The following is a 23,252-nucleotide window of genomic DNA, read 5'->3' on the forward strand; positions in this document are numbered from 1 at the left end:
ACGTCACATGCGGAAGTATGAACATGGAGAACTGCAGAGAAGCTTCAACGAATCCACTTTTGAAAGAAGGTAAAGCAGCTGTGTGGGCGGTGATACGTGTCGTACTGATTGTGCTCAGCGATAGTTAACATGTAATCAACAGCGTTGATATATTTCCACATTCGTCCCTTTTCCGAGCCAACGTCACCAGCTCATACGTGTCTTCATCTTAGAATAGTGACGTGTTTTCCACATAAGCACATTTTAGAAGTGCAGTTGTTTCTGCTCATTCGTACTGCTTCGCAGCAATAACGTCTACGTTACACTGGTGACAAACTAAAAAACGAACAAGCGAGCGAGTTACAGAGAGAACATGGTGGTGTTACGGTTTGAGAAGCGACCGTGTTAACTGGCGACTTCGAACTGAATGCATGCGTTGTTGTCGTAGTTACAGACAGCTGTTAAAACTAGACATAGAACACGTAGCTGCCTTCGTAAATGCCACATGATTTAATTTGAATAGTATATATTATTATGGATATGATTGGGTGTGACAGTGTATTACTAAATTAAATCAAGCGGCATTCACGAGGACAGCTGTATGTGTTCTTTGTCCTATTTTTCGAAAGACGGACGCGTTCGGCTAAACAGTCCCCAAGTGACACGATCGCCTCTTAAACCGTAACACCCTCACTGCTCTGGTCGGCTTTTGTCTCAGAAACAAAAAATACTAGAATGGGCACTCGGTAGAGCGCACACCTTAGCATATCACAAGATTGGGCATTGAATTATGAACATTTTGGCATTAGTTGTATGCCAATTGGATAAAAATTGACCGTGCTATGGTAAAAAGAAAATTTTGACCTGTTCATGACCGTGACCTTTGACCCGATCGATCCCAAAATCTAATCAAATGGTCCCCGGATAATAACCAATCATCCCACCAAATTTCATGCGATTCGGTTTAATACTTTTTGAGTTATGCGAGTAACACGCATACAAATAAATAAATAAATACACGGAGATCAAAACAGAACCTTCTGCATTTTGTTTGTTTGTTTGTTTGTATTTTATTCAGTCAATCAAATCAAATACAATACAATATTATCCTATATAATATACAAAAGAGAAACACTGAAAAGGTATAGGTAGAAGCAAAAAATGCTTATAAATTCCTATCCTAAATTGAAATCAAAATAAATCAGAAAATTAATATAAAATAAAGAAAATAAAACAACAACAATAAACAAAATAAAAAACAAAATATATTTATATATACTACTATTTTCAATGCGAAGGTAACAACAGAGATGAAAGCTGAAAGCTTTAGTTCAGGAACAATACACCACAGAAGTGACCTTTTGGAATAGTACGACCTGTTGTGAATGGTTATGCGACGTGCTGCTGTGTTTACAGGGTGCTACGCGGATTTCCTGGCGGATGACTTCGATGTGAAGACGTACACAGCTCAGGCGATTCACCATGCTGTCATTGCTGAGCAACTGGCCAAGCTGGCACAGGGCATCAGTCAGCTGGACAAGGAGCTGCACAGCCAGGTACAACACACTGCTGCATCGCCTCAAGGCTTTCATCTTCTGGTCCTGATGTCGAAATGAAGCTTCATTACTCAGCTTTGTTTCAAATAGAGCATATATATGGCAGGTATCGTATAGAAGTTATAATGTTAGTATCGTGACAACCAGGTAGAGGCAGAACAGACTCAAGGAAAAGTCCATGAGGACTGTTCAGGCCCCAAAAAAAGGAATTTGGTTCATGAATAACTTTAACCATATATAATGACAATGTATATTTGTTATTACTATTATTATAGGGCTTAGTCAGAGCAGAGGACCTTTTGTTCTTAAACTGTTTATTGTCATTAATTAGATTTGTGGTCAGAATAATAAAATTCAACTGAGGCTTTAAACAATGAACTTTACTTAGTCAGTGTGAAAGGAAAACGAAACAGAAAAGCCACAGACCATAACTGCTTTGAGTTGAAACCCCAGATTATGTGGAATTATGTTTATAACCTTTTGGTGAGAGACATCTGGCGTGTCAAATGTATTAAAACTGATTATAATATTGTTATAGACAGGGTTCGTACGGTCATGGAATTTTAAAATGGTCATTTCCAGGCCTGGAAAAGTCATGGAAAAAAACTTAAATCATAAAAGTTTTGGAAAAGTCATGGAAATGTTTGAATATTCACATGTTCATTTATGCCGAGTTTGAAATAATTAATATAAACAGATGGATTTGCACATAAAAAATCATAAATTTATATAAGTGTTTAAAGGAATAAACATGAATAGAAATGTTTATTCTTTTAATCAAACTATTGTCTCATTCATTTATTTCATTTAAGGTAAACTGTATGCTTTGGAATTCTCATTTTTTGAATCCAAAATTCTCTAAATTCTTCATGTTAATACCGAGATTTCAGTTTGGTCGTGGAAATTTGGTTTAAAGTCATGGAAAAGTTATGGAAAATCCATTGGTCAAAATGTGTAAGAACCCTGTATAGAGCAGGCAGCAATTTGATGCAGCTAATTTTAGCTCACAGTGGAAGTTATACAGAATATTGCTTTTAAACTACTCCATAATAACAACCTCACCCATCTAAGGTTATACTGCTTCTTTCCAGGTTGTGGCCAGACATGAAGACTTACTGTCTCAGGCGACTGGGATAGAGTCCCTGGAAGGTAAAGAGTTATAACATTATAACTTCAAGAACACACTTGGTAGCTTCACAGGCATGCACAATGGGCTTTAGAATGTTTTTCCTTTTCCTGAATGTTATTGGTTTCAGTTAATTTCAGTACTCTACACAAATCGATTGCAGATACTATTAACTGTTTTAGATAAGTAGTCCATTATCATCAATACACCCAATTTGACTATTTCACTCAACAGCACCGATCTTATAGTTGGCAATCAATGTTATTGTCACTGACCTTAACTTTTTACCAAGATCTATTTTCTAATTGTTTGTCCTGGAGGTCTGAATATTCTCATCATCAGTGTGATCATGTATTTATTGCAGATCGCGGGGGGAGGGGGCATCATTTTTCAGATTAAATCTGCTAAGAAAGTAGCTTTTAAGATCACTATCATTTTGTACTGTGAGGAACATGTTGTTGTTTTCAGGCATCCTTCAGATGATGCAGACAAGGATCAGTGCTCTGCAGGCTGCTGTTGACAGGTACATCTGTTTTCTTTTGTTGATTCTCTCAGTTTTAATTTGAGTCCATAAAGCCCCTGAAAACTAAAATGTTCTCAATGTCATCAAATATTTATGACTTAATATGCCATAAACGTTAGAGTTTAGCAATCCAAAACTCGTCACATTTGTATTCACATTTCGCTTTAGATGCATGACGTGACCTACTTGCAATACCCTTCAAGTATTCACCCCCCTTGGCATTTGTCCTATTATTCCTTTACAACCTGGAATTGAACCTGATTTTTTAAATTTGGATTTGATGTAATACACCTACTCAAAATAGACACGTAAATGTATTCATCCTCTTTGCTACAAGTGCTGCATAAATAAAGTGTTGAAATAATATTTATTATCCTACACAACAGTCAAAAAGCATGTTTTATGTTATAAAATAAATAAACACAAATGTTCTGTAAAACACAACAAATAAGCTCAAACTAAAGACGGTTCTTTAAAGTTCAGGTTCTAAGAAGGTCTTTATGTTGCTGTTCTATGCTCTTCTCTTCAGGATTAGGACGAAGATTGTCGACCCATACAACAAGATTGTGGCCAGAATCACACAGCTCGCCAGACTGCAGGTCAAATCTCCAGCACACGCGTCATGATGATAATATTATATTTATTTTTCTGTAACTGTGTTCGAATGTGTATTTAAAAAAAGGTGGCAGATTCAATCAGTCTGAGAAGAGATATGTTGCCAGTTATAAACCAAGAAATTGAAGTTCATAACTTGTTGAAAATCACCTTTATTTGATCTCATTGTAGGTCAATTCTCTACTTGCGTTTCTCACTATCTTCCCCCTTACATCTCCTCCTGCTTCAGATGGCCTGTGACTTGCTGCGGAGGATCATTCGAATCTTGTACCTGAGCAAGAGGCTCCAGGGGCAGCTCCAGGGGGGCAGCAGGGAGATCACCAAGGCCGCTCAGAGCCTCAATGAACTGGGTAAGGACACGCATGTATATTGGTTATCTATTGTTCACATCGGTTTCTAGAAAACTGGAAATGCACCAATTGCAATTTGTTCGCACGATTCTGATTTCTTAAAAGTCTGACCAGTCGATTCCTTTTCATGCCATCCTAAAAGAAAAATAGTAAACTAGCCCAAAGTCAGTGTTAACTGTAATTTAAGTCTAAATGTTTTCTTGTTCTTGTCATCTACAGTGGTTATTTACATAAACACAATTAAAATATTATGGGATTATTAGGGATCAATCCATTATTGTACACATACATGTATTTAAATATTTGCTTTGATGAGAAAAAGAAAGTTCAAGTAGAAGTTGTAATCCTTTAATTGAAATATCAAATTGATATGATCATACCTTTCGGTGAAATTCACCGTTTTGAAATCAGAAGAGGTCATCCACGTGAATCGTGTAGATTCGAAGAGTTCTTGTTTTTTGGGGGGGAGGGTGGGTCACCTGGCCCGTTGCCGTTGAGATTGCAGTGAGATGCAACAATTTTTTTTTTTTTTAAAAAGATACCAGAAGTGAAATGTTTAAGTACTTTGTCTCCAATGCAGAAAGTCTGTAAAGTTATGTAACTCTACAGCTGCTTATCCTGATGAACCCTGTGTCATCTGGTCAGATACAGACTAACGGCCTCATAGTGATAATCAATGCTATGATGGCACTATGTAGTTTCATTCATATCTTGCTGTAGGCTAATACTAATATTACTGCCATTTGGTAAGTGTTGAACAAGTTGGTAAAAAGTAAACCATACAGATGTTTTATTTCTTCTTATTATAGATAAATATACCAGTTTCGTATTTATGGTATCATATTGTTTTTATGGTATCGTATCGGGTATCATGATATTTATGGCAGGTATGGTATAGAAGTTATAATGTTAGTATCGTGACAACCAGGTAGAGGCAGAACAGACTCAAGGAAAAGTCCTTGAGGACTGTTCAGGCCCCCAAAAAAGGAATTTGGTTCATGAATAACTTTAACCATATTTATATATTTGTTATTACTATCATTATAGGGCTTAGTCAGAGCGGAGGACCTTTTTTCTTAAACTGTTTATTATCATTATTTAGATTTGTGGTCAGAACAATAAAATGACCGTAGTTGTAGTTCTAAAAGCTTTGAGGCTTCATCAAACGATGTGGATGTGGTGACGACAACAAAAAGTATTTTTCATTTTCCATAACAAATGGCAATGAATTCTCCTCTGTGTCTATGACACCTATTTTGTACCAAGGAAAAACTGTAATTGCAATCCTTGAACACATTGTACACATACAGCTGCAGATAGTTTCACTCTTATATATTTTATTCCAAGGAAATGTCTCACCTCTATCTTTTATATTCCGTTGATCTCAGGGAACAGGTCTTTTCTGAAGTCATCATTTCGGAAGCTGCTCATGATTGCTGTACTCCATTGTTAATGAGCACTTTAGTTTATTTCTCCACCAGTTTGATTTCTTCAGTTTTGTTCCCCCAAATACTTTCCCCCTCTCTCTTTGGATAAACAAACCTCCCCATCTGCCTCCATGAGACCAGCTTTCACATGTTTTGCCATATGCAGTTACTTTTATTTTAATAAGTGGAATGAAACCAATTCATTTAAACTCTACGCACATATTTATATTTCCCTCCATCCCATTACTCTACCTCTTGTAAGCATAGACATTTTTCTCTGGCGTCCGCGTCCTCGAAGGCGACCTTTTTATGTCTCCTCGGATCAATCCACGAATTGTGGACGACCGCTTTGTTCGGCGTCGGGTTCGCGTCCGCTACGGACAGCACCCGTTTCTTCATCTTGCTTTTCAACACCTTTTGGAACTTCTGCCGCGTGAAGGCGTAGAGCAGCGGGTGAAAGACGGTGGTTCCGTAGGCCATGACCAGGAAGCCCAGGCGGAGGCGGACGGTGACGTCGCTGTGTAAACTGGTGCTCAGGATGACGGTGTTGAGCACAGTTATTGGGGTCCAACAAAGTAAGAACGTGGAGATGATGAGGAGAGACATCCTGAAGACTCGTTTCTGCCTCTCCCGTCTCTCCCGATGGCGCTTCACCGCTCGCCTGAGCGCGATTATGACGGACACCGACACCCGCATGCCCAAAGGCGCCCGGACTCCCGCGCCGCTCTGCGAAGCGTCCGTGGATTCCGCCTGCGTCGCGGCGCTCAGAGAGACGGCGTTGTCGCTCTTTCGCTTCTGTCTCGGCAGGTTGCGCGGAAAGCGCGCGCCGATGCGAATATTAAGCGCCTGGAGAATTTTGTAGTAAGTCACGAGCATCACCACGGCGGTAAAAAAGAATATCGGGATCTGTGCGAGCAGGTGGTAGTACAAACCCTGCTCTGTGTAATACTCATTCGGATGAGCTGCCGTGGCGAGTGTCTGGTTCTGGTCTGACTCCAAGTTGACGAAGAAGCTGACTTCCATGAAGGGAACCAGGAAGCTGACGAAGGATAGAGCCCAGATGGAGCCCAGCAGAACCAGAGCCCGCCCCATTGTGAGCACGCGGTTCGCCGGCCGCACCGAGATGTCGTAGCGGTCCGCGGTGATGGCCAGGACGGTGGCGGCGGTCGCCACGCTCGCGAAGGAGACGCAGGCCTCGTGGAAACAGCAGATCATGGCCGTGTCCGTCTCCAGAGGAAGCAGCACCACCACCGCCGTCAGCGGGATGCAGCACACGCACACCTGGAGAGAAGACAGGGATTCACGTCACGACCCAAATGCGTTATATTAGTTTTCGTAAAATCGTGAGGTTTTCTTTCCAGCACCGGTTTAAACGAGAACACAATGCAATTGCAATTCGAGAGTGTCTAATGTGATTATATCAATCAAGAGTCTATACTTTAACCATTATGAATGGCAATTACTGAATTGCCAAATGGAATTATTGGCTTAGTAGAAACCCATGTGAACCTAAATAACTATCCGCCTATGGCCAAGAGGTGGGAACGGTCAGAACGGTGAAGTGAAAGAGGGAAATATAGCCATGATGAGGACAATATCATTAGTTTAAGGTGTGGCTTTGAATTTATAATGGTGGATAGCGTACTTTTTAACTTGAATTGAGGTCAATGTGTGTCTGAAGTAAAAGTACACAGTTGAGTTGCAGATTCTCTCGTGCTTTCAGGGGGTTCTGAAGGTAGTTGTGACGGTTCAATGGGTTGCAGTAGTCGGAAGATTTCAATATCTTGTTTTTTTCCTGAACCAAATATTAATTATTACCTTCGCATTAAAAATGTGGAAGGTTATGTTTTGATTGCCGTGTATTTATTCATTTATTTGTATGCGTGTTACTCGCATAACTCAAAAAGTATTCAACCGAATCACATGCAATTTCGTGGGATGATTGGTTATTATCCGGGGACCATTTGATTAGATTTTGGCATCGATCGGGTTAAAGATCAAGGTCAAGGTCACGAAAAGGTCAACATCTTCTTTTTACCATAGCGCGGCCAATTTTTATCCAATTGGCATGCAACTAATGCCAAAATGTTCATAATTCAATGCCCAATCTTGTGATATACGAAGGTATGCACTCTACCTAGTGCCAATTCTAGTTTCACAGGTGTTTCTGACCGTAGACGTTACTTCTGTGTGGGACTCGACAGTTTCATGGCAGCAACTCCACAGGCCAAACATTCTGCCCATTTTTAACTGGCACCAGCAAACTGTCTAATCACAGTTTGTCCCCCTCTTTTTTTAATTCAAATAAGAAGGAAAATCTTCCACATGTCCTCTTATAATTTTGCTGCAGAAATATAACCCAAGTTCTAATCAACACCATGGAGAAGGTTGTATCAGCATCTGGTTTAAGTAGTGAAGCTAACTTTGCTGCATTCAAACTTCCAGTCCCCCTTTTGCTAACACTCAGGAGTGTCGTCTTGGTATCCAAACACATCCTCTTGACAAAATAGTAGATTTGAGATGTTAATAGGAGGGACTCGCCAACACATCCACCACGTGCAGGTTCATCGTGATGATGTTTGAGACGGAGCTGATGAGGTTCTGTTTCATCCAGTAGAGGACGAGCACAGTGAGGTTGGAGCTCAAGCCCAGAATGATCTCCAAAAGCAGGACGCCGGTCAGAGAAACCTGCCACAAAAAGAACACAGTGGCATTTTAGTGTGATATTTAATGTTATTTTAGTCCAAATAATACATGATCATCATAATGTGGAACTTTTCATTTCTACTTCATCATACCAGGAAGTTTTCTTTCTTATTTACTCGCTTTAGTATCCAAAATCCTAATTCTCAAACTCATTAATGAGCCGGACATTAACCAGTTTCCTAAAAAAAAAATCATATACCCAAGAATATCTGTGGATTGACTTGCTAATACGAACGTGTCATGCTGTCATGCCACATTAATTAGATTTTTTTTAAAGGCGTGTGAGGTGTGGCATTACCTGGAAGCCGATGGGGTAGATGGGCGTGTCGGAAGTCATCTCAAGGTCATAGGGTTCAGACGTGTCGAGGGCCATCATGTTGCTCATAGTGACTGCAGAGATCCACACTGGGGATGTGTGCATTATCCTGGTGGGAGGAAGAGGCCTGGAGAGCGGTTTGCACCCAAAAATTCAATTAATATTCAAATCACATGAAATTCTACCAGATATTTTCAACCAGCAAACTTAAAGCTGGTTTTCTCTTTTTGCTTTTTGAAAATGTATTGAGGTTTGGATAATGGTTACCATTCAGGACACTTGGGGCTACTGATAATATGACATTCACCTCTCTTCACACTACCGCTCCAGAATATTTTAGTATCTGTGTTGTTTTTGTTGTTGTTCTTACAAAAAAGTGCACACATTTTTATTTTTCACCTGCATTCAACAAACGTTACATTTCATCACTGCATAATCATTCTGGTAGCATTATTTATATTTGTGTGCACATGTATGCAAGTGCTATATTGTCAATGTTGGGTAGAGTGTCACACTAATTACCTTCGCATTGAAAATGCAGAAGGTTATGTTTTGATCGGCGTGTATTTATTTATTTATTTGTATGCGTGTTTCTCGCATAACTCAAAAAGTATAAAACCGAATCGCATGAAATTTGGTGGGATGATTGGTTATTATCCGGGGACCATTTGATTAGATTTTGGGATCAATCGGGTCAAAGGTCAAGGTCATGAAAATGTCAAAATCTTCTTTTTACCATAGCGCGGTCAATTTCTATCCAATTAGCATGCAACTAATGCCAAAATGTTAATAATTCAATGCCCAATCTTGTGATATGCGAAGGTATGCGCTCTACCGAGTGCCCGTTCTAGTTTCTAGTTTGTGTTGGGAGGAATTGGGTTTAACACTAAAGAAGTCATCTCACTGAATTTCTTTGAAGAAATATTTTCTGCTCGGCTGTAGCTCATGGGGGAGAGTGGTCATCCCATAACCACAAGGTACCCGGTTCGGTCCCCGCTGTCCCCATATTGCATGTTGAAGTGTCCTTAATCAAGACACTGAACCCCACGTTGATCCCCGGGCGCTTCACCGCAGCCCACTGCTCCTTAATAACTACGGATGGGTCAAATGGAGAGAAGAATTTCTCTGGAGTAATAAAAGTCTGAATTATTATTCTTATTTTTGTCGTTTCGTCCCTCTCATTGACCTTTTTCCAAAATTACAGCGATTGAAGTTGTTTTACATTTTTCACCAATGTTTCAGAAACCACACAGGATAACAAGTTTAAATAATCCGTCCCGCTTTTGTTTACTAAACCTGAACAAACCCAATGTGAGAACACTAGAATATGTATTCTATGAACTTATGAAAGGTTTGGACTACAAAAATGTGTGACATCAGTGTGATATCGGGCTTAAACTCACCGCTCCCTCCCAGAAGTGTCCTCTCCAGCTCGGCAGCAATCCAAGCCGTCCCAAGAAACCCGTCAATGTCAAACTACTCCACCATATTCGGACCTGACGAGATCAGCCTTTCCTTTCACATTCCCTTTGCGAACCTTTAAAATGTGACGGGGAAACAAAACGTCTTGTGAGTTTTAGCTTCAGGGATACCGGCTACACACGGGCGAAGGGAAGAGTCAGTTTGTGAAACAATACACAGCCGCCCCTCGTTGGGGGGCATGTGGTTTGCAACATCAGTGCGGCGCACTTAGATCAATGCTCTCTTTCACGAATAGCTCCGTCTCGTCACTGTTCGTTGTGCTCGGAGCCTCCAGTCTCATCCCTGCTTTAAAATGAGGGCCGGTGCTAGAACAATCCTGCTGTATCCACTCCTCTTCAGGTATTTTGTGTCTTTCACACGAGTCCTGATATGGTCCACATTACTTTTATGTCATCAGGTTTAAATTTTATATTTCAGAAAACAGTGAAGCTAGAAAGTAGAGAGGGGAGCATCCAAGGGAAATGGAAAACAAAGCTCGTGTGGTTGTTCTTCTTGGCGTCATTGACCCTGCGATCCAAGAGGAGGTGGAGTTTCACCAAAGGGCTGAGACTCTGATATCTGTCATGCAGTCCTTGGAAACCACTCCTAGAGATTGATCCTTCTATCCCGTCATTGTCATCACCTTCCCTTGCGGGTCCTCCACAGTCCTATTCCATCTCTGGTCCTGCTTAAAGGAAAGGATGGACAATTTTAGTGAGAGAATTGTATGAAAAATAAATGTGTTTCATCGAAATCAGATCTTTACCCCAGTTCTTGTAGAGTTCTCATTCTGATACCGATAGTCTTCATACTCTTTTTAACTAGACACAATTAAATTGCTTCTTAATGTTTGGCTGTGGATCATCTTTAAGCTGTATTTTCCATTGCATGAGCTCTTCTACAACAGGAGATCTGGTCTCTTTTGAAGACGGTGGCTTCAGTCAGCTTCGCTCGTGAAGACACGTATCCCATGCCACACATTTGTCTAATTATTTTCTACTCAAAAATAATCACTGCTTGAAAAACAGACGATATAGAAAGTCAGTCGGCCATCTGCGGTGTGATTTTTACAGGGCCTTTGGCGACACGTTCCCATTCCCTCGCTATCGGAACAGCTACAACATTGTTAGTACATGAATATGCCGCGCGTTGGTTTACCTCGAGATAAAGACCATTCCTCAGTGGTCCTCGGCTCTGTTGTAGTGCTTTCTTTCCCCGTAGGGCTTTGCAATGGCAATCCTGGAAAGGTAGCGTACAGGTGATCACCCTGATGGGCTGAGGTTTAGAAACGTAGTCCAGCATCCAAGGATGCTTGATAGTTGGTCCCTTCCGGATGGTAGAAAGCATGCAGCTAAGGAGCAAAAGACATAGTGATGCTGCGACTCTGCCTCTCTTCTGTTTGCTCTGCTTCTGTGTCTCTCTCTGTCAGCCTCCGATAGCGCTTCCTACCTCCCCCTCCTTTCTCTCTCTGAAACGGTCTCGTCTCCTTCTCTTTTTTCTCCTCTTTACACCTCTGCGCTTGACTAATTGGACTCAAGCAATGTAAGACGTTGCTCTCATTTCTCTTGTGTCTTGCTTTCCTTTCCCTTCTCTATCTTTCTTTGTCAGTGAACATATCTCCAGCATGCATCTACAACAGAACACAGATATTTTGTGCGTTTTGAGACCTCGTTTCTTTTTCTGGTGTTTGTTTGGCCTCATTAGAGAGCCGAGGTCGGACACTGTGGCCATGACGATGCTAATGGCGGCATCCTTCCTCTCAGGACTTTGGCCACTCATCTGCTGTTTGTGTTTGCATAGCACTGGCTGGGATAGTACATCTCTTAATTGTCCCAATCTGGCTACCATTGGAGAAGTCGGCGTGTTGCGCGTGCTACCTGGTGAGCCTATCTGGAAGGTAGCTAGTGAGTGGACGGATTAGGCTTCTAGTCTTTGTCATGGCAACAACAGCATCACCAGCCAAAGAGAAGGCAGACTGATGGATAAGAATTCAAATAAGGCCTCTCTTCTGTCTTTCACTGATAAAGCAAGAACTCTGGATTTTTCACATCTTCCCATGGTCATCATATCTCAGATCTTCAGCTCTCACTCAGCATGTGTTTATTCGAGAAATGTAAGCGGAGATGTCCAACTGTTTGACTGACATGCGCAACTCAGCTGGAGGCATGTTTCCCCGCCAGATACAAGTCGTAAGTGAGAGATCAATAGATGGCAGACTGCAGGCTTATGGCGAGGGAAAAAAAGAAAGTTGCAGATATTTTCTACGTGAAAACATGAGCGTGATACGTTACTGAGGCGGAGATCGAAAGAGATAAAGACAGCTAATGGACCAATTCAATTGTATAGCCCATTTTCACAAATCACAAATTTGTCTGAGTGCTTTACAATCTGAACACATAGACATCCCTGTCCCAAAACCTCACATCCGATCAGGAAAACTCCCAAACAACTCTTCAACCAGGAAAAAAGAAAGAGCGTTCCGGACTATTTTTCTGAGCATAGTGAGAATGAGGCAGAGTATGAAAGAGTTTAAAGGTCCAAGAGAGAGAAAAGACAGTAATAGGCTTTTTTCAATGCAAAGTTGACAATGCTGTAAGCACAATGGCGTTTGACAGAACTAAAACTGTGACATCTAGGCTTTCCATTGGCTTACCCTCAAGGCTGCTGGCTCGTCTCTAGCTGTGCTATTTAAAACTGAGGTACAGTTGCAATGAAAATTATTCAACCCCCATTGAGTATTAGGCTTATTGGCAAATTGTAAAAATGTTCAGCTGTTTGCAATAAACAAAGTAGACAAGAACAGTTTTGGTAGATGAAGGAAATGAGACGAAGCTCTCAGTCTTGTTAGTTAATTAATTATAAATACAAAAACTCATTGGAGTACTGGATATTTGAGTCTATGTAAAACTGAATGAAAATGAAGCTGGAAAATGTAATGTGTGTGTGTGCGTGTGCTTTTAGACTATCTGTCACAAGGTGTGGATCTGAGCGGCATCGAAGTGATCGAGAATGACTTGCTGCTGATCAGCAGAGCCCGGCTGGAGGTGGAGAACCAGGCAAAGAGGCTGCTGGAGCAGGGCATGGAGATCCAGGTACACACACAGCACTCTTTAACAACACAACCACACTGTAATGTAATTACTATGGTCAGTGTTAAGGTGCGTTATATTAGCTATTTAAAACAATAGGTGTCTTTCAAAATGTGCCTGTCGGACCTTTTTAGGTGAGTTTTAGCTTCTAATTTGTACTCCTGTGTCTAGGCAATAAGTGTTTTTCCCCAAAAAATAGATGCATACGCTCTCTCTCTTTCTTTCTCTTATACAACACACACACACACACACACACACTCTATCCACTGTGTATTCCACCCAAAGTATTTTTATTCTGACTTCCGCTGAAGAAGCCTTGGCTAACAACTTCTGTCACTGAGTTATTTGTGTGGCCATATGGGGCTCTAGAGACCCAGACACACACATTTGAACTGTACACACACACACACACACACACACACACACATACATATCTCCCCAAGGATTGTGTATTGTTATTATGTCAGCAGTTGGCCATGCTGCCTCAGCGCTCTGATTGGGCCAGCAGAGACTCTGTAGCCCTTCTGCTGAGTGGAAACCCAACTGACCCATGTAGAAGAACTCCTCTTTACTCCACACTTCTTTCAGAAAGATAGTATATATTGAGCCCAGTGGGGTCTCTCTCTCTCTATATATATATATATATATATATATTAAATCAATGTAAGGTGTATTTTTAGCTGCTGTCACCTCTGCACCTGCTGTCGAGCTGAGTGCACGTGTGTGAAACTACCAGACCCGTTGAGTTGATTTCAAACTGTTCAAAACAACCACAGACAACTTCACTTCTCTCTTCCCCTCTGTGTCTTTCTCTCTTCTTTCTTTATTTTATTTTTTAGAATCCCACCCAGGTTGGCACAGCCCTGCAGGTCTTCTACAACCTGGGCAGTCTAAGAGCGACCATCACTTCTGTCGTGGGGGGGTACAGGACCACCATACACGATAACATCACCGGTGCTTTGGACATCAAGGGCCTGACACAGCCGACCAACCCCAGAGGTAAGACCCAAGAAGTCTTTCCAAATACAGACTGGCACACATTGTCCTCGTTTCTAAAAGATGAGAGGATGGCATTTTATAGTGTGACCCAGTTCATGAGTTGGCTTGATCCAAAATAGATTATTATAGCATGGCCACAGAGAATAGTCAATTTGGGCTGGAGGGCGTGTGTTATTTCCATGGCTCTGATGTACCGGTCACATCATTGTTCTAATTAACGACACAATACTTTCAGATCAACGGGCAAAATGAGTTTTATTCGCCTCATGGTTTAGGACACATTTTAAGGGATTATATGTCATGATCTTTAAAAAAATAAAGGTCTTTTTTTCTTATTGTCAATAAATCATAAAAGACCCAAACCAACAATGAATTTATCTACAAACAAATATTGTATGTATTAGAGCCTGATATGTCTTCTTCCGTCTTGCATTAGAGCTCCATTTTATTATTCAAAACTATAATAAATAACCAGGAAAAGTCCTGGAATTTAAAAATGGTTATTTCCAGGCCTGGAAAAGTCCTGAAAAAAATGAATTTCCCACATTTTTTGAAAAGTCCTGGAATTTTTTTATATTCATATGTTCATTCACGCAGTTTGATTTAAAAGAATAAACATTAATATACATATTTATTCTTTTAATCAAACCATCGTCTCTAATTCATTTGTATCATTTAAGGTATACTCATGTATACACACGAGTTTAAAAAAAATGTTTGGTCATGGAAAAGCCATGGAAATCCATTGGTCAACATATGTATAACCACAGTAAACTGAACCCCAAGATGCTCACAGCAGCCTGCTGTAAGAATGGGTTGAATGCAGAGGTCAACATTTCACGGATGTACCTGTCTGCATATGACAACTGTAATGAGATGTGAAAATGGCATTTGAATAAATCTATCGTCTTCAGAATAAACTCAAGACACTCAGGTCAGAAAGAAACAAAAAGCTTACAAAGTGAATTCGTCCACCTCAGGTGCTCCAGGCAGAGCACTGCTGCCGACGCCAGGCAACACGGCAGCGTTCCGCGCCGCTCTGTGGACCAACCTGGAGAAATTGATGGACCAGATATGTGCCGCGTGCAGACAGGTAGACGGCTCCCCGAAACCACAAACTAACTGTACATTCAGTGTTGAATAGTTAATTATGAATAGAAAACCCCAAGCAGCAGGTCTGATGGACAAGGTGTGCTCCATACCTTCCAGGTGCAACATCTCCAGAAGGTCCTGATAAGGAAGAGAGACCCTGTAACTCATGTGTGCTTCATCGATGAGATCATCAAGGTGGGTGGCACCACTTATGTCACATGGCTCCGGAGGCCATTTATTAAATTATAGAAAATAGTTTTAGTCGGGTTCTTCTCCATAAATGTAATATTTAATTATTTTCTCAGCAGGTTTCTTAATATATGACATCTACACAGCATATTTTACATGACAGCTTAACTATATGACACAACCAGTACTCACCAGAATAATACTTTCTGACTGGCGGCAAATAAATGATCAAAATCTACAAGTGCACATGTATAGGGGAGCAACTATTGTTTTTCTCGCTCGCAATACTTTCCCCATGTTTTTAATTATCATTTTTTTCATCAAGTATTTTATCACATTAAAATAAAACACTATCAAGTCTGTTTTCAGGTGTTGCTCAGTTCTCCTGCATATCTAAAATGGTACACGGGCTGTACTTGTATACCTCTTTTTGTAGTCCTTCAACCACTCAAAGCAGTTTAATGCTACCTGTCGTCATTCACCCATTCAGACACTGATGGGAGGGCCTACCATGCAACATCAGGACTAACTAACATTCACACACCTGCAATTTGGGGTTTTAAGTGTCTTGCCCAAGGACGCATTGACATGGACTAGCAGAGCCGGGAATCAAATTGAAGGACGACCCTGCTCTACCGCTGACCCGCAGTCTCATATATGAGAGAAGAAGAACAAAGCCGTTGGTGTCTTTTAAAGGGAGCTGTGTGAAGTCTGATAAAGTATGTCACTTGAGTGAGTCTTATTAGAGACTGCAAGTTTTGATCGAAAAAAATCTAGAGATCTGGAGTTAGAAAGAAGTGAATTTACAGACTTCTTACATGAGAATGTTGTCATACGTAAGGGTGTAACAGGACACATAATTCACTGTTTGCTACGCAACTCGGTTTTTGGGTCATAGTTCGATGCGTTGTCAGTAAAAGGGCCTCCTCACTTGATAGTGGTATCAATAGTAATCATAGCAGTCGTAAACACATCATCATGACAATAATCAGTGTCTGTCTTTCTTGCCTCACAGACACCTAGTTGTACATATTGGAGTGGGAGACTGTTGCTATGGAAACAAAGCTCTCACCAATTTCCCAAAGATGGCTGTACGAGTTGGAGACGTAATGACATGTCTAAATGCACGGCTCCTCAGCAGTGCACCTGCACTATCAATCTTCACACATTTTAGTTAGAACACAAAAGGCATGTTTCAGAGAGTGTTCACCTCACTATGGTTTTGTAAAATGCAGCTTCTGATACCACATTTCAGTTTGACACAATTGTATAACGCAAAAATGCTTATGTTTCTCTGCGCGTATCTCCACCCTAACAGCTACTCTCCTCGTGCATATCTCTGTCGTGCCTTCAGATTTTGAGATTCATCTTTTCAAATGCTCTCCAAGTACAAAACGTTATGAATGTATTACAAAAAAAGTGAAAGAAAAGTGAATGTTTCTTCATAGGACCATAATCCTACACATTAGATTTATAACTTAAAGAAACTTATTAAATAGACTAACAGCAGTGGCTGATTGGGTAAAAAGGTGGTCGGAGTCAGCAGGTGTTTTCCATCAACTCACCATTTTCTCATGTCAACTCGTATCAAGGATATCAATAATATGTGTGTTTCTCTTCGACTTGGTAACAGGATGGACAGCCTGATATCCTCTACACCTTCTGGAATGATGTCACCAACACACTTAGTGAGGAGTTTCACAGAGCAACTGAAGGTAAGACCGCTCCTTTTCCTTCCCCTTAGTTTAAAAAAAGGTTGGTGAGCCCTGTATGAGAGACTGAGAGCTACTTCAAGGGTCCAACATAAGACGAAGGGCTGCTTGTTTGATATGAACTTCCTGAATAAAAAATGTGGATCCCCGGATGGACAGCATAGATGCCATGTGTACAGAAGGAAGTATTACAGAGTTACATAACATATTAAATGACAGAGTGTATGAATAGTTCGTAGTAGGCATGGTCCACGATCCAGAAAGGGGGGAGGGTGCGCATCAGCAGGGCCATGGCAGGAGGCCGGCTCACCAGGCAGGAGGCGTCAGACACAGCCAGGTCCAATGGACCCTGTGACGGGGTTCGTACGGTCACGGAAAACCTGGAAAAGTCATGGAATTTTAAAATGGTCATTTCCAGGCCTGGAAAAGTCATGGAAAAAACTTAAATCATCAAAGTTTTCGAAAAGTCATGGAAATTTGTCATAATCACGTGTTCATTTACGCCGCGTTTGAAATAATTAATATGTTTTTTTTAAAGAAAGACGCTCAAAATGTAAGCCGGCGTACGTTCTCAATACGCTACATTTTCTAAATTGTTCATGTTTATACAGAGATTTCAGTTTGGTCATGGAAATTTGGTTTAAAGTCATGGAAAAGTCCTGGAAATCCATTGGCCAAAATGTGGAAGAACCCTGCTATGAGACGTGGAGTCCCAAAGACTCCGGGGAGGAAGCAGAGTTCGTAATGTGTGATGGAGAGATGTAAATGCAGCCATACGTAGAGAGAGGAGAGGAGATAGATTCTCAGTGGATCCTAAAATGTCCCTCAGCAGCCTATCAGCCTACAGCAGCATCTCTAGGGGCGGGACCAGGTGAACCTTCGCTCACTCTTTGCTCTTCTCGGAATCATTATATGTGATCGTCATGTTCCACACTGCCTTCCTTTTCCTTCTCTCCAGCCTCATCCTTCCTAAAGCAGGCACTGGAGGGAGAGTATCCCAAGCTGTTGCAACTGTACAACGAGCTGTGGCGCCGCCTGCAGCAGTACAGCACCAGCCTGCAGGGGGCGCTACCGAGCAGCGGGGGAATGGACACGTCTCTGGACATCACTGCCACAGACGCAGATAGCCAGGACCTCTTCACACATGGAAAACAGGACTACAAGTGAGCAGAAACAATATATAATACATAGGATATCAGTTAAACAAGCACTTTAAAGTTGTTTAATGTTTCTAAAGTACATTGTCTGCCCTAGCTATAAGAAGTGATTTGTCGAATCCCTTCACAACTATACACTGTTTGAGCAGTTTCTTTGCACAGATATTCAAGCCAATTAGAGGATATAAGAAGTCCCACATGAGGCAATAATCAGATTGTGGGTATTGTCATTCCATGATGAATTTGAAATGTCAAACTCAGTCGAGTGATGCTGTTTCTTATCTCGATACTGAGTGAAAGGAACGGCCTTTATCTGTTCGTCCACCATGTTACTATTCATGTTTTCTCAAACATTTCCTGTCGGTTAATATCTGAACATGCACATCAGTTACAGTTGTGCTCGTTGCATCTTTTTGTATTTTGTGTGTGTAGCCCAGAGAATGCTCTGAAGGCCTCTCTGCAGCCATATGAGGCAGCCTACCTTTCCAAGTCCCTCTCTCGCCTGTTCGATCCCATCAACCTGGTGTTCCCGATGGGCGGCCGCAACCCTCCCTCCAACGACGAGCTGGACAGCATCATCAAGACCGTGAGCAGGCAAGCACAGCACAGCATGGCAGTTTGGCTTCCTTACAGCGAGGAGTCAGACCCAATCACTCAGTAATAAGATGAACCTGTGTTTGGATGGGACATTTGGCTGGTGCACAAACACAGGTACATAGAGGAAGCTCCAATCTAAATAAATGAATATAAGTACATTAAATAGAAATAGAAACTATAAAAGAGCAATCAAACTAAAAGAAATAATGCAAGAAGTACAAACAGCACCTGAGACCAGAGCTGTTGTTTCCCCTCACTGATACAGAGCTATATTTTCAGTTAAAAGGTCAACCATGTTGATTTCAGAGTAAAAAACAGATAATGACACGGTGACACCAAAACAGTATTCCTAGGTAGGTAGTTTCTATTCAAAAACATGACATTTTATCACAGAAAATATCAAATATGTTTTGTTCCCAAATTATAACAATATTTATACACCTATTAGTATCATATCATTCTAAAATGTAGAACTATTTGCATTTTTGCCAGTGGAATGAGGCTTTAATGTGTTAGGCATTTTCAATGATGTTTATAAGTGATGATATACAAGAATATATACATTGGTAAAGTACTAAACTTAGATTTGTCTTATTCGTTCTTCATGATCTGACCAAGAAATACATTATGAATCTGTCCCGAACCTATTTGATACCCATATTTAAAAAACACACAAGATAAATCGTTATTGATTTAAAAATTATGCACCCAAGCAACAGTTGAACCATAAACATACTGTTTAGCTCACATTGGATAGTTAACCAGGTTATATTACTGTAATGTCTTCTTTCCCTTATTGTGTTGTTGCAGTGAGCTGAATGTGGCGTCAGTAGATCCAAAGCTTTCTCTGGCTGTGTCCAAAAACGCTGCCAAGACCGTCCAACTCTTCTGTGTCAAGTCTGAACAACTGGTGTGTGTGTGTGTGTGTGTGTGTGAATACCACAACGGTAAAGTGCACTATTGTGTGTGTCCTGTACGTAAGTACCATCCTGTGTCTCCCTCCTCCGTCTGCAGCTGTCTACCCAGGGCGAGGCCAGTCAGGTGATTGGTCCGTTGACCGAGGGCCAGAGGAGGAATGTCACCGTGGTCAACTCCCTCTATCGTCTGCAGCAGGCCATCGCCAAGGTAGGAGGCCGCAAGAAAGCATTTCTTACACTCTGCTCATATGTTTGTTTACGTCAAGAATGCGGATGCAAAGACATTTTTCTCTCACAGTAATCCTATTTTTTATGTTACGCTTTCTTACCCACTGAAGATAAAACAAACCAGTAAACTAGGGCTGCAACAACGAATCGATGAAAATCGATTATTAAAATAGCTGGTAACGAATTTCATTATCGATTCGTTGTGTCGCGCGATTGTTACTGCACTCAATAAGTCGCGGAGAATAAACAAAGTTGAGTTGAGCGCAGAGCGGCGCCACAGAAAAAAGAGCAGAGGGAGAGGAGAGACGGAACGCTGCGTTGCGAGAGCCAATCAGCGTTGAGACGCTCCGTCGTTGGTGAATCTAATTGGCTGCTGCTGCTCACGTGGCGCTGGAAGCGGAAGACATTCACGGAGCCGTGTGTGCCTACGGGTGACGTTATGAACCCAGACACCGGGGCGTTAGCTGTTACGACCTGTGTGGGATTTCCACAAAAAGTATAACGTAGAAAAAGTGGTTACTTATTCCGTGGCGAATGGGGTAAAATATTGTTTCCACTGAGCTTAAGCAACGGAGATAAGCCACGCCCTCTCACCGACGTGTATGACGCGATTAATCCACAAAGAGTTGGGCTCTTCTCGGATTTCATTTTTTTCAATGACTTTTCCAGGCCTGGAACTAACCATTTAAAAATCCATGACTTTTCCATGTTTCCCATTTTTTTAACCGATTATTCGATTAATCGAAAAAAATAGTCAACAGATTAATCGATTATCAAAATAATCGTGAGTTGCAGCCCGACATTAAACACTACTATCTTTAAAATAAATCTATATAGATGTATTCCTGCAGTGTGTTATTTAACATTCACCATGTTAAATAACGTTGCATCATCAAATGTGGTCATACAGATGATTCTACAGCTTTTGACAGTAATCAAACATGTCTTACTGATCGTTGGTCTGAAGATGGAGAGTTTAAAAAAAATTTTTTTTTATAGGATCAAAATCAATGCAGCACTTTGACTCCCTCCCTGTATTCTTTTTTTTTTAAAGTCATTGTCTCTCATTCATACGTGTCATTTAAGGTGGAAACTACCGAGATCTCACAACATTTTTGGTCATGGAAATGTGGTTTAGAGTGATGGAAAAGTCATGGAAATCCAGTGTGTGAACCCTGAAAGAAATACATTCAAACATATTGTTACTGTAATTCGGTCACGGTGCTGCTGAGTAATTGCATTGTTGTCTCCGTCGATGAGGCTCGGAGTTAATTAATATATTTTTCATTTGACATGCTTCCATGCTCTTAAAATATCCAACAACATAGGATACAAATTCCTAACTCTGCCAATCAGAACACAGATTGCTGATACATAATTCTACTACTTTATTGCAACCTGAATGTGTGACACTACAAAGATTTGAAGTGGTCGCAACTTTTTCTAACTCCAATGACGCAACAAAGTTTTATGAAATCAGATTTTTTTGTTTCTTCTTGATTGTGTGTGTCTCCAGTTAATCAACGTCTGGGAAGTTTTTTAACCCTCCTGATGCAGAGCTCTAAATAAAGTTAATCATTATTATTTTTGCTTTATTTTCCTCTAAATCTTTGACGACTTTTGCTTTGTATTTGCAGATTATTTCAGGATTGGGGTCATGTCCACCGGTGGCTGCTGAGGCTCTCTCTTCTTCTTTGGAAGTATCGCAGCAAACAGCTTTTTAATTCATAATTCTATTACATTTTTTATCAATTTTACACAGAATTAGAGGAACACTTAATTTGTTTCCCTCGTGTTTGACAGGCAGTGCAGGTCCTGATGAGCAGCGCGGTGCAACCGCTGCTGCAGTCGGTGAGCGACTCCATCGAGGCCATTATCATCACGCTCCACCAGGAAGACTTCTCAGGGTGAGCAACAGTGACTCGCCTCTCTGAAGCTAGAGTTCATCCACACTGACTTCCTCCTGGGGAGACGCCTCTGCTCGCTGACGGGCGGGGTGATGCATTTAAAAAGAAATGGAGCGCTTCACCCAAATGACGGGAATCCAAAGTGCTTATGGCGTTCAGCCTGTTAACACGGCCAGGACTTCTCCTGTGATCCAGGGTTTATTTCAAGAACTCACTTGTTTGGACTGTAACCTGAATTTAGTTCATCGTTCAGCTGTAGTTCCTGGACGCTGGGGGTGTGGCCAGGACCTCTGGGGTCGAGCACATCTCAGTCTACTCTCCATGAGGGGACTGTGTCTGCCTCCCCGACTGAAGGTGGAAGCTGGTTCCATAAAAGAGGAGGAGCCTGATACCTGAAGGCTCTGGCTCCCATCCTCCTTTTTAAGACACTAGGGACCGCAAGTAGCCCCGCATTTAGTAAACGCAGCTCTCTAGTGGGGAGATATGGTACTACAAGCTCCTTAAGATGATGGAGCATCACCAATCAAAGCTTTGTAGGTTAAGAGAAGAATTTAAAATGTGCTTTCAAGCTTTTTTTTGCTTTAGTTTGCGGGTCTGAGGGTTATACCAGCGAGCAAACCTCCTCTGCCTCACCGTCTTCTTCTATCGAGTCCAGTGTCATTCTCTGAGCCTGTGGCACTATCGACAAGATCAATCTGGGACGGACCAAAGTCAGACCAGGAGTCCTCCGTTATATTGAGACGTGGTATTGAATCAAATGCAGAAGGAATCTCTTCTTTAAATGTCAGTCAAACGTTTCTCCACCAGATGTCTAACGGTGTACACTCCGGTAGGATAAACTCAAGAGTTATGAGGTTGTAATCTGACAGAAGAGGGTTCTGTGGGAAGACCTTAAAATGCTCAATGTGAATCCCATACGTAAGAACAAGAGCAACGTGTGGGTTTCTGTCCTCTCTGACGGGAGTTTGTGTTTGTGTGTTTTTCGGCAGGCCTCTATCCTGCCCCGGGAAGCCCGACGTTCCGTGCTCCCTCTACATGAAGGAGCTGCAGGGCTTCATCTCCAGAGTGATGGCCGACTACTTCAGGCACTTCCAGTGCGCGGACTTCATCTACGAGAGCACGGAGTCCCTCGCTCGGAGGGCCATCGAGCTGTTCGTCCGTCACACCAGCCTGCTGCGCCCCCTGGGGGAGGGAGGCAAGATGAGGCTGGCTACTGACTTTGCACAGGTGAGGGGAGGTGGACGTATTCACAATGTGTCCAGGACCGATGATTCATAAGGAGACCAATGCCATCGATGGCTTTGTT

At 41.6% G+C, this 23,252-nt stretch overlaps 2 protein-coding genes across 2 annotated transcripts in view; one reads left to right on the plus strand and one right to left on the minus strand.

Moving 5' to 3' along the window:
• The window catches only part of cog5 (component of oligomeric golgi complex 5), a 26,031-nt gene continuing 2,779 nt past the window's right edge, over positions 1 to 23,252 (plus strand). The window contains exons 1-18 of the mRNA XM_056424535.1: positions 1 to 69; positions 1,396 to 1,535; positions 2,627 to 2,684; positions 3,130 to 3,184; positions 3,714 to 3,783; positions 4,029 to 4,149; positions 13,021 to 13,151; positions 13,988 to 14,147; positions 15,128 to 15,240; positions 15,357 to 15,434; positions 17,062 to 17,143; positions 18,099 to 18,303; positions 18,730 to 18,891; positions 19,705 to 19,804; positions 19,909 to 20,019; positions 21,677 to 21,739; positions 21,843 to 21,946; positions 22,936 to 23,173. Coding sequence (XP_056280510.1) covers positions 18 to 69; positions 1,396 to 1,535; positions 2,627 to 2,684; positions 3,130 to 3,184; positions 3,714 to 3,783; positions 4,029 to 4,149; positions 13,021 to 13,151; positions 13,988 to 14,147; positions 15,128 to 15,240; positions 15,357 to 15,434; positions 17,062 to 17,143; positions 18,099 to 18,303; positions 18,730 to 18,891; positions 19,705 to 19,804; positions 19,909 to 20,019; positions 21,677 to 21,739; positions 21,843 to 21,946; positions 22,936 to 23,173 — 2,043 coding nt within the window. The 5' untranslated portion in view covers positions 1 to 17. The remainder of the gene's footprint in view (positions 70 to 1,395; positions 1,536 to 2,626; positions 2,685 to 3,129; positions 3,185 to 3,713; positions 3,784 to 4,028; positions 4,150 to 13,020; positions 13,152 to 13,987; positions 14,148 to 15,127; positions 15,241 to 15,356; positions 15,435 to 17,061; positions 17,144 to 18,098; positions 18,304 to 18,729; positions 18,892 to 19,704; positions 19,805 to 19,908; positions 20,020 to 21,676; positions 21,740 to 21,842; positions 21,947 to 22,935; positions 23,174 to 23,252) is intronic.
• Positions 5,598 to 11,649, minus strand: LOC130200351 (G-protein coupled receptor 22-like). Its single transcript, XM_056424571.1, has 3 exons — positions 8,581 to 11,649; positions 8,118 to 8,264; positions 5,598 to 6,857 (listed from the first exon to the last, which is right to left on the minus strand). Exons 1-3 carry the CDS (start codon positions 8,701 to 8,703, stop codon positions 5,820 to 5,822), a joined length of 1,308 nt encoding a protein of 435 aa, XP_056280546.1. The 5' UTR covers positions 8,704 to 11,649; the 3' UTR covers positions 5,598 to 5,819.

The sequence above is a fragment of the Pseudoliparis swirei genome, chromosome 10 (genome assembly GCF_029220125.1).
Source record: "Pseudoliparis swirei isolate HS2019 ecotype Mariana Trench chromosome 10, NWPU_hadal_v1, whole genome shotgun sequence".
In the NCBI taxonomy this organism is placed as follows: Eukaryota; Metazoa; Chordata; class Actinopteri; order Perciformes; family Liparidae; genus Pseudoliparis; species Pseudoliparis swirei.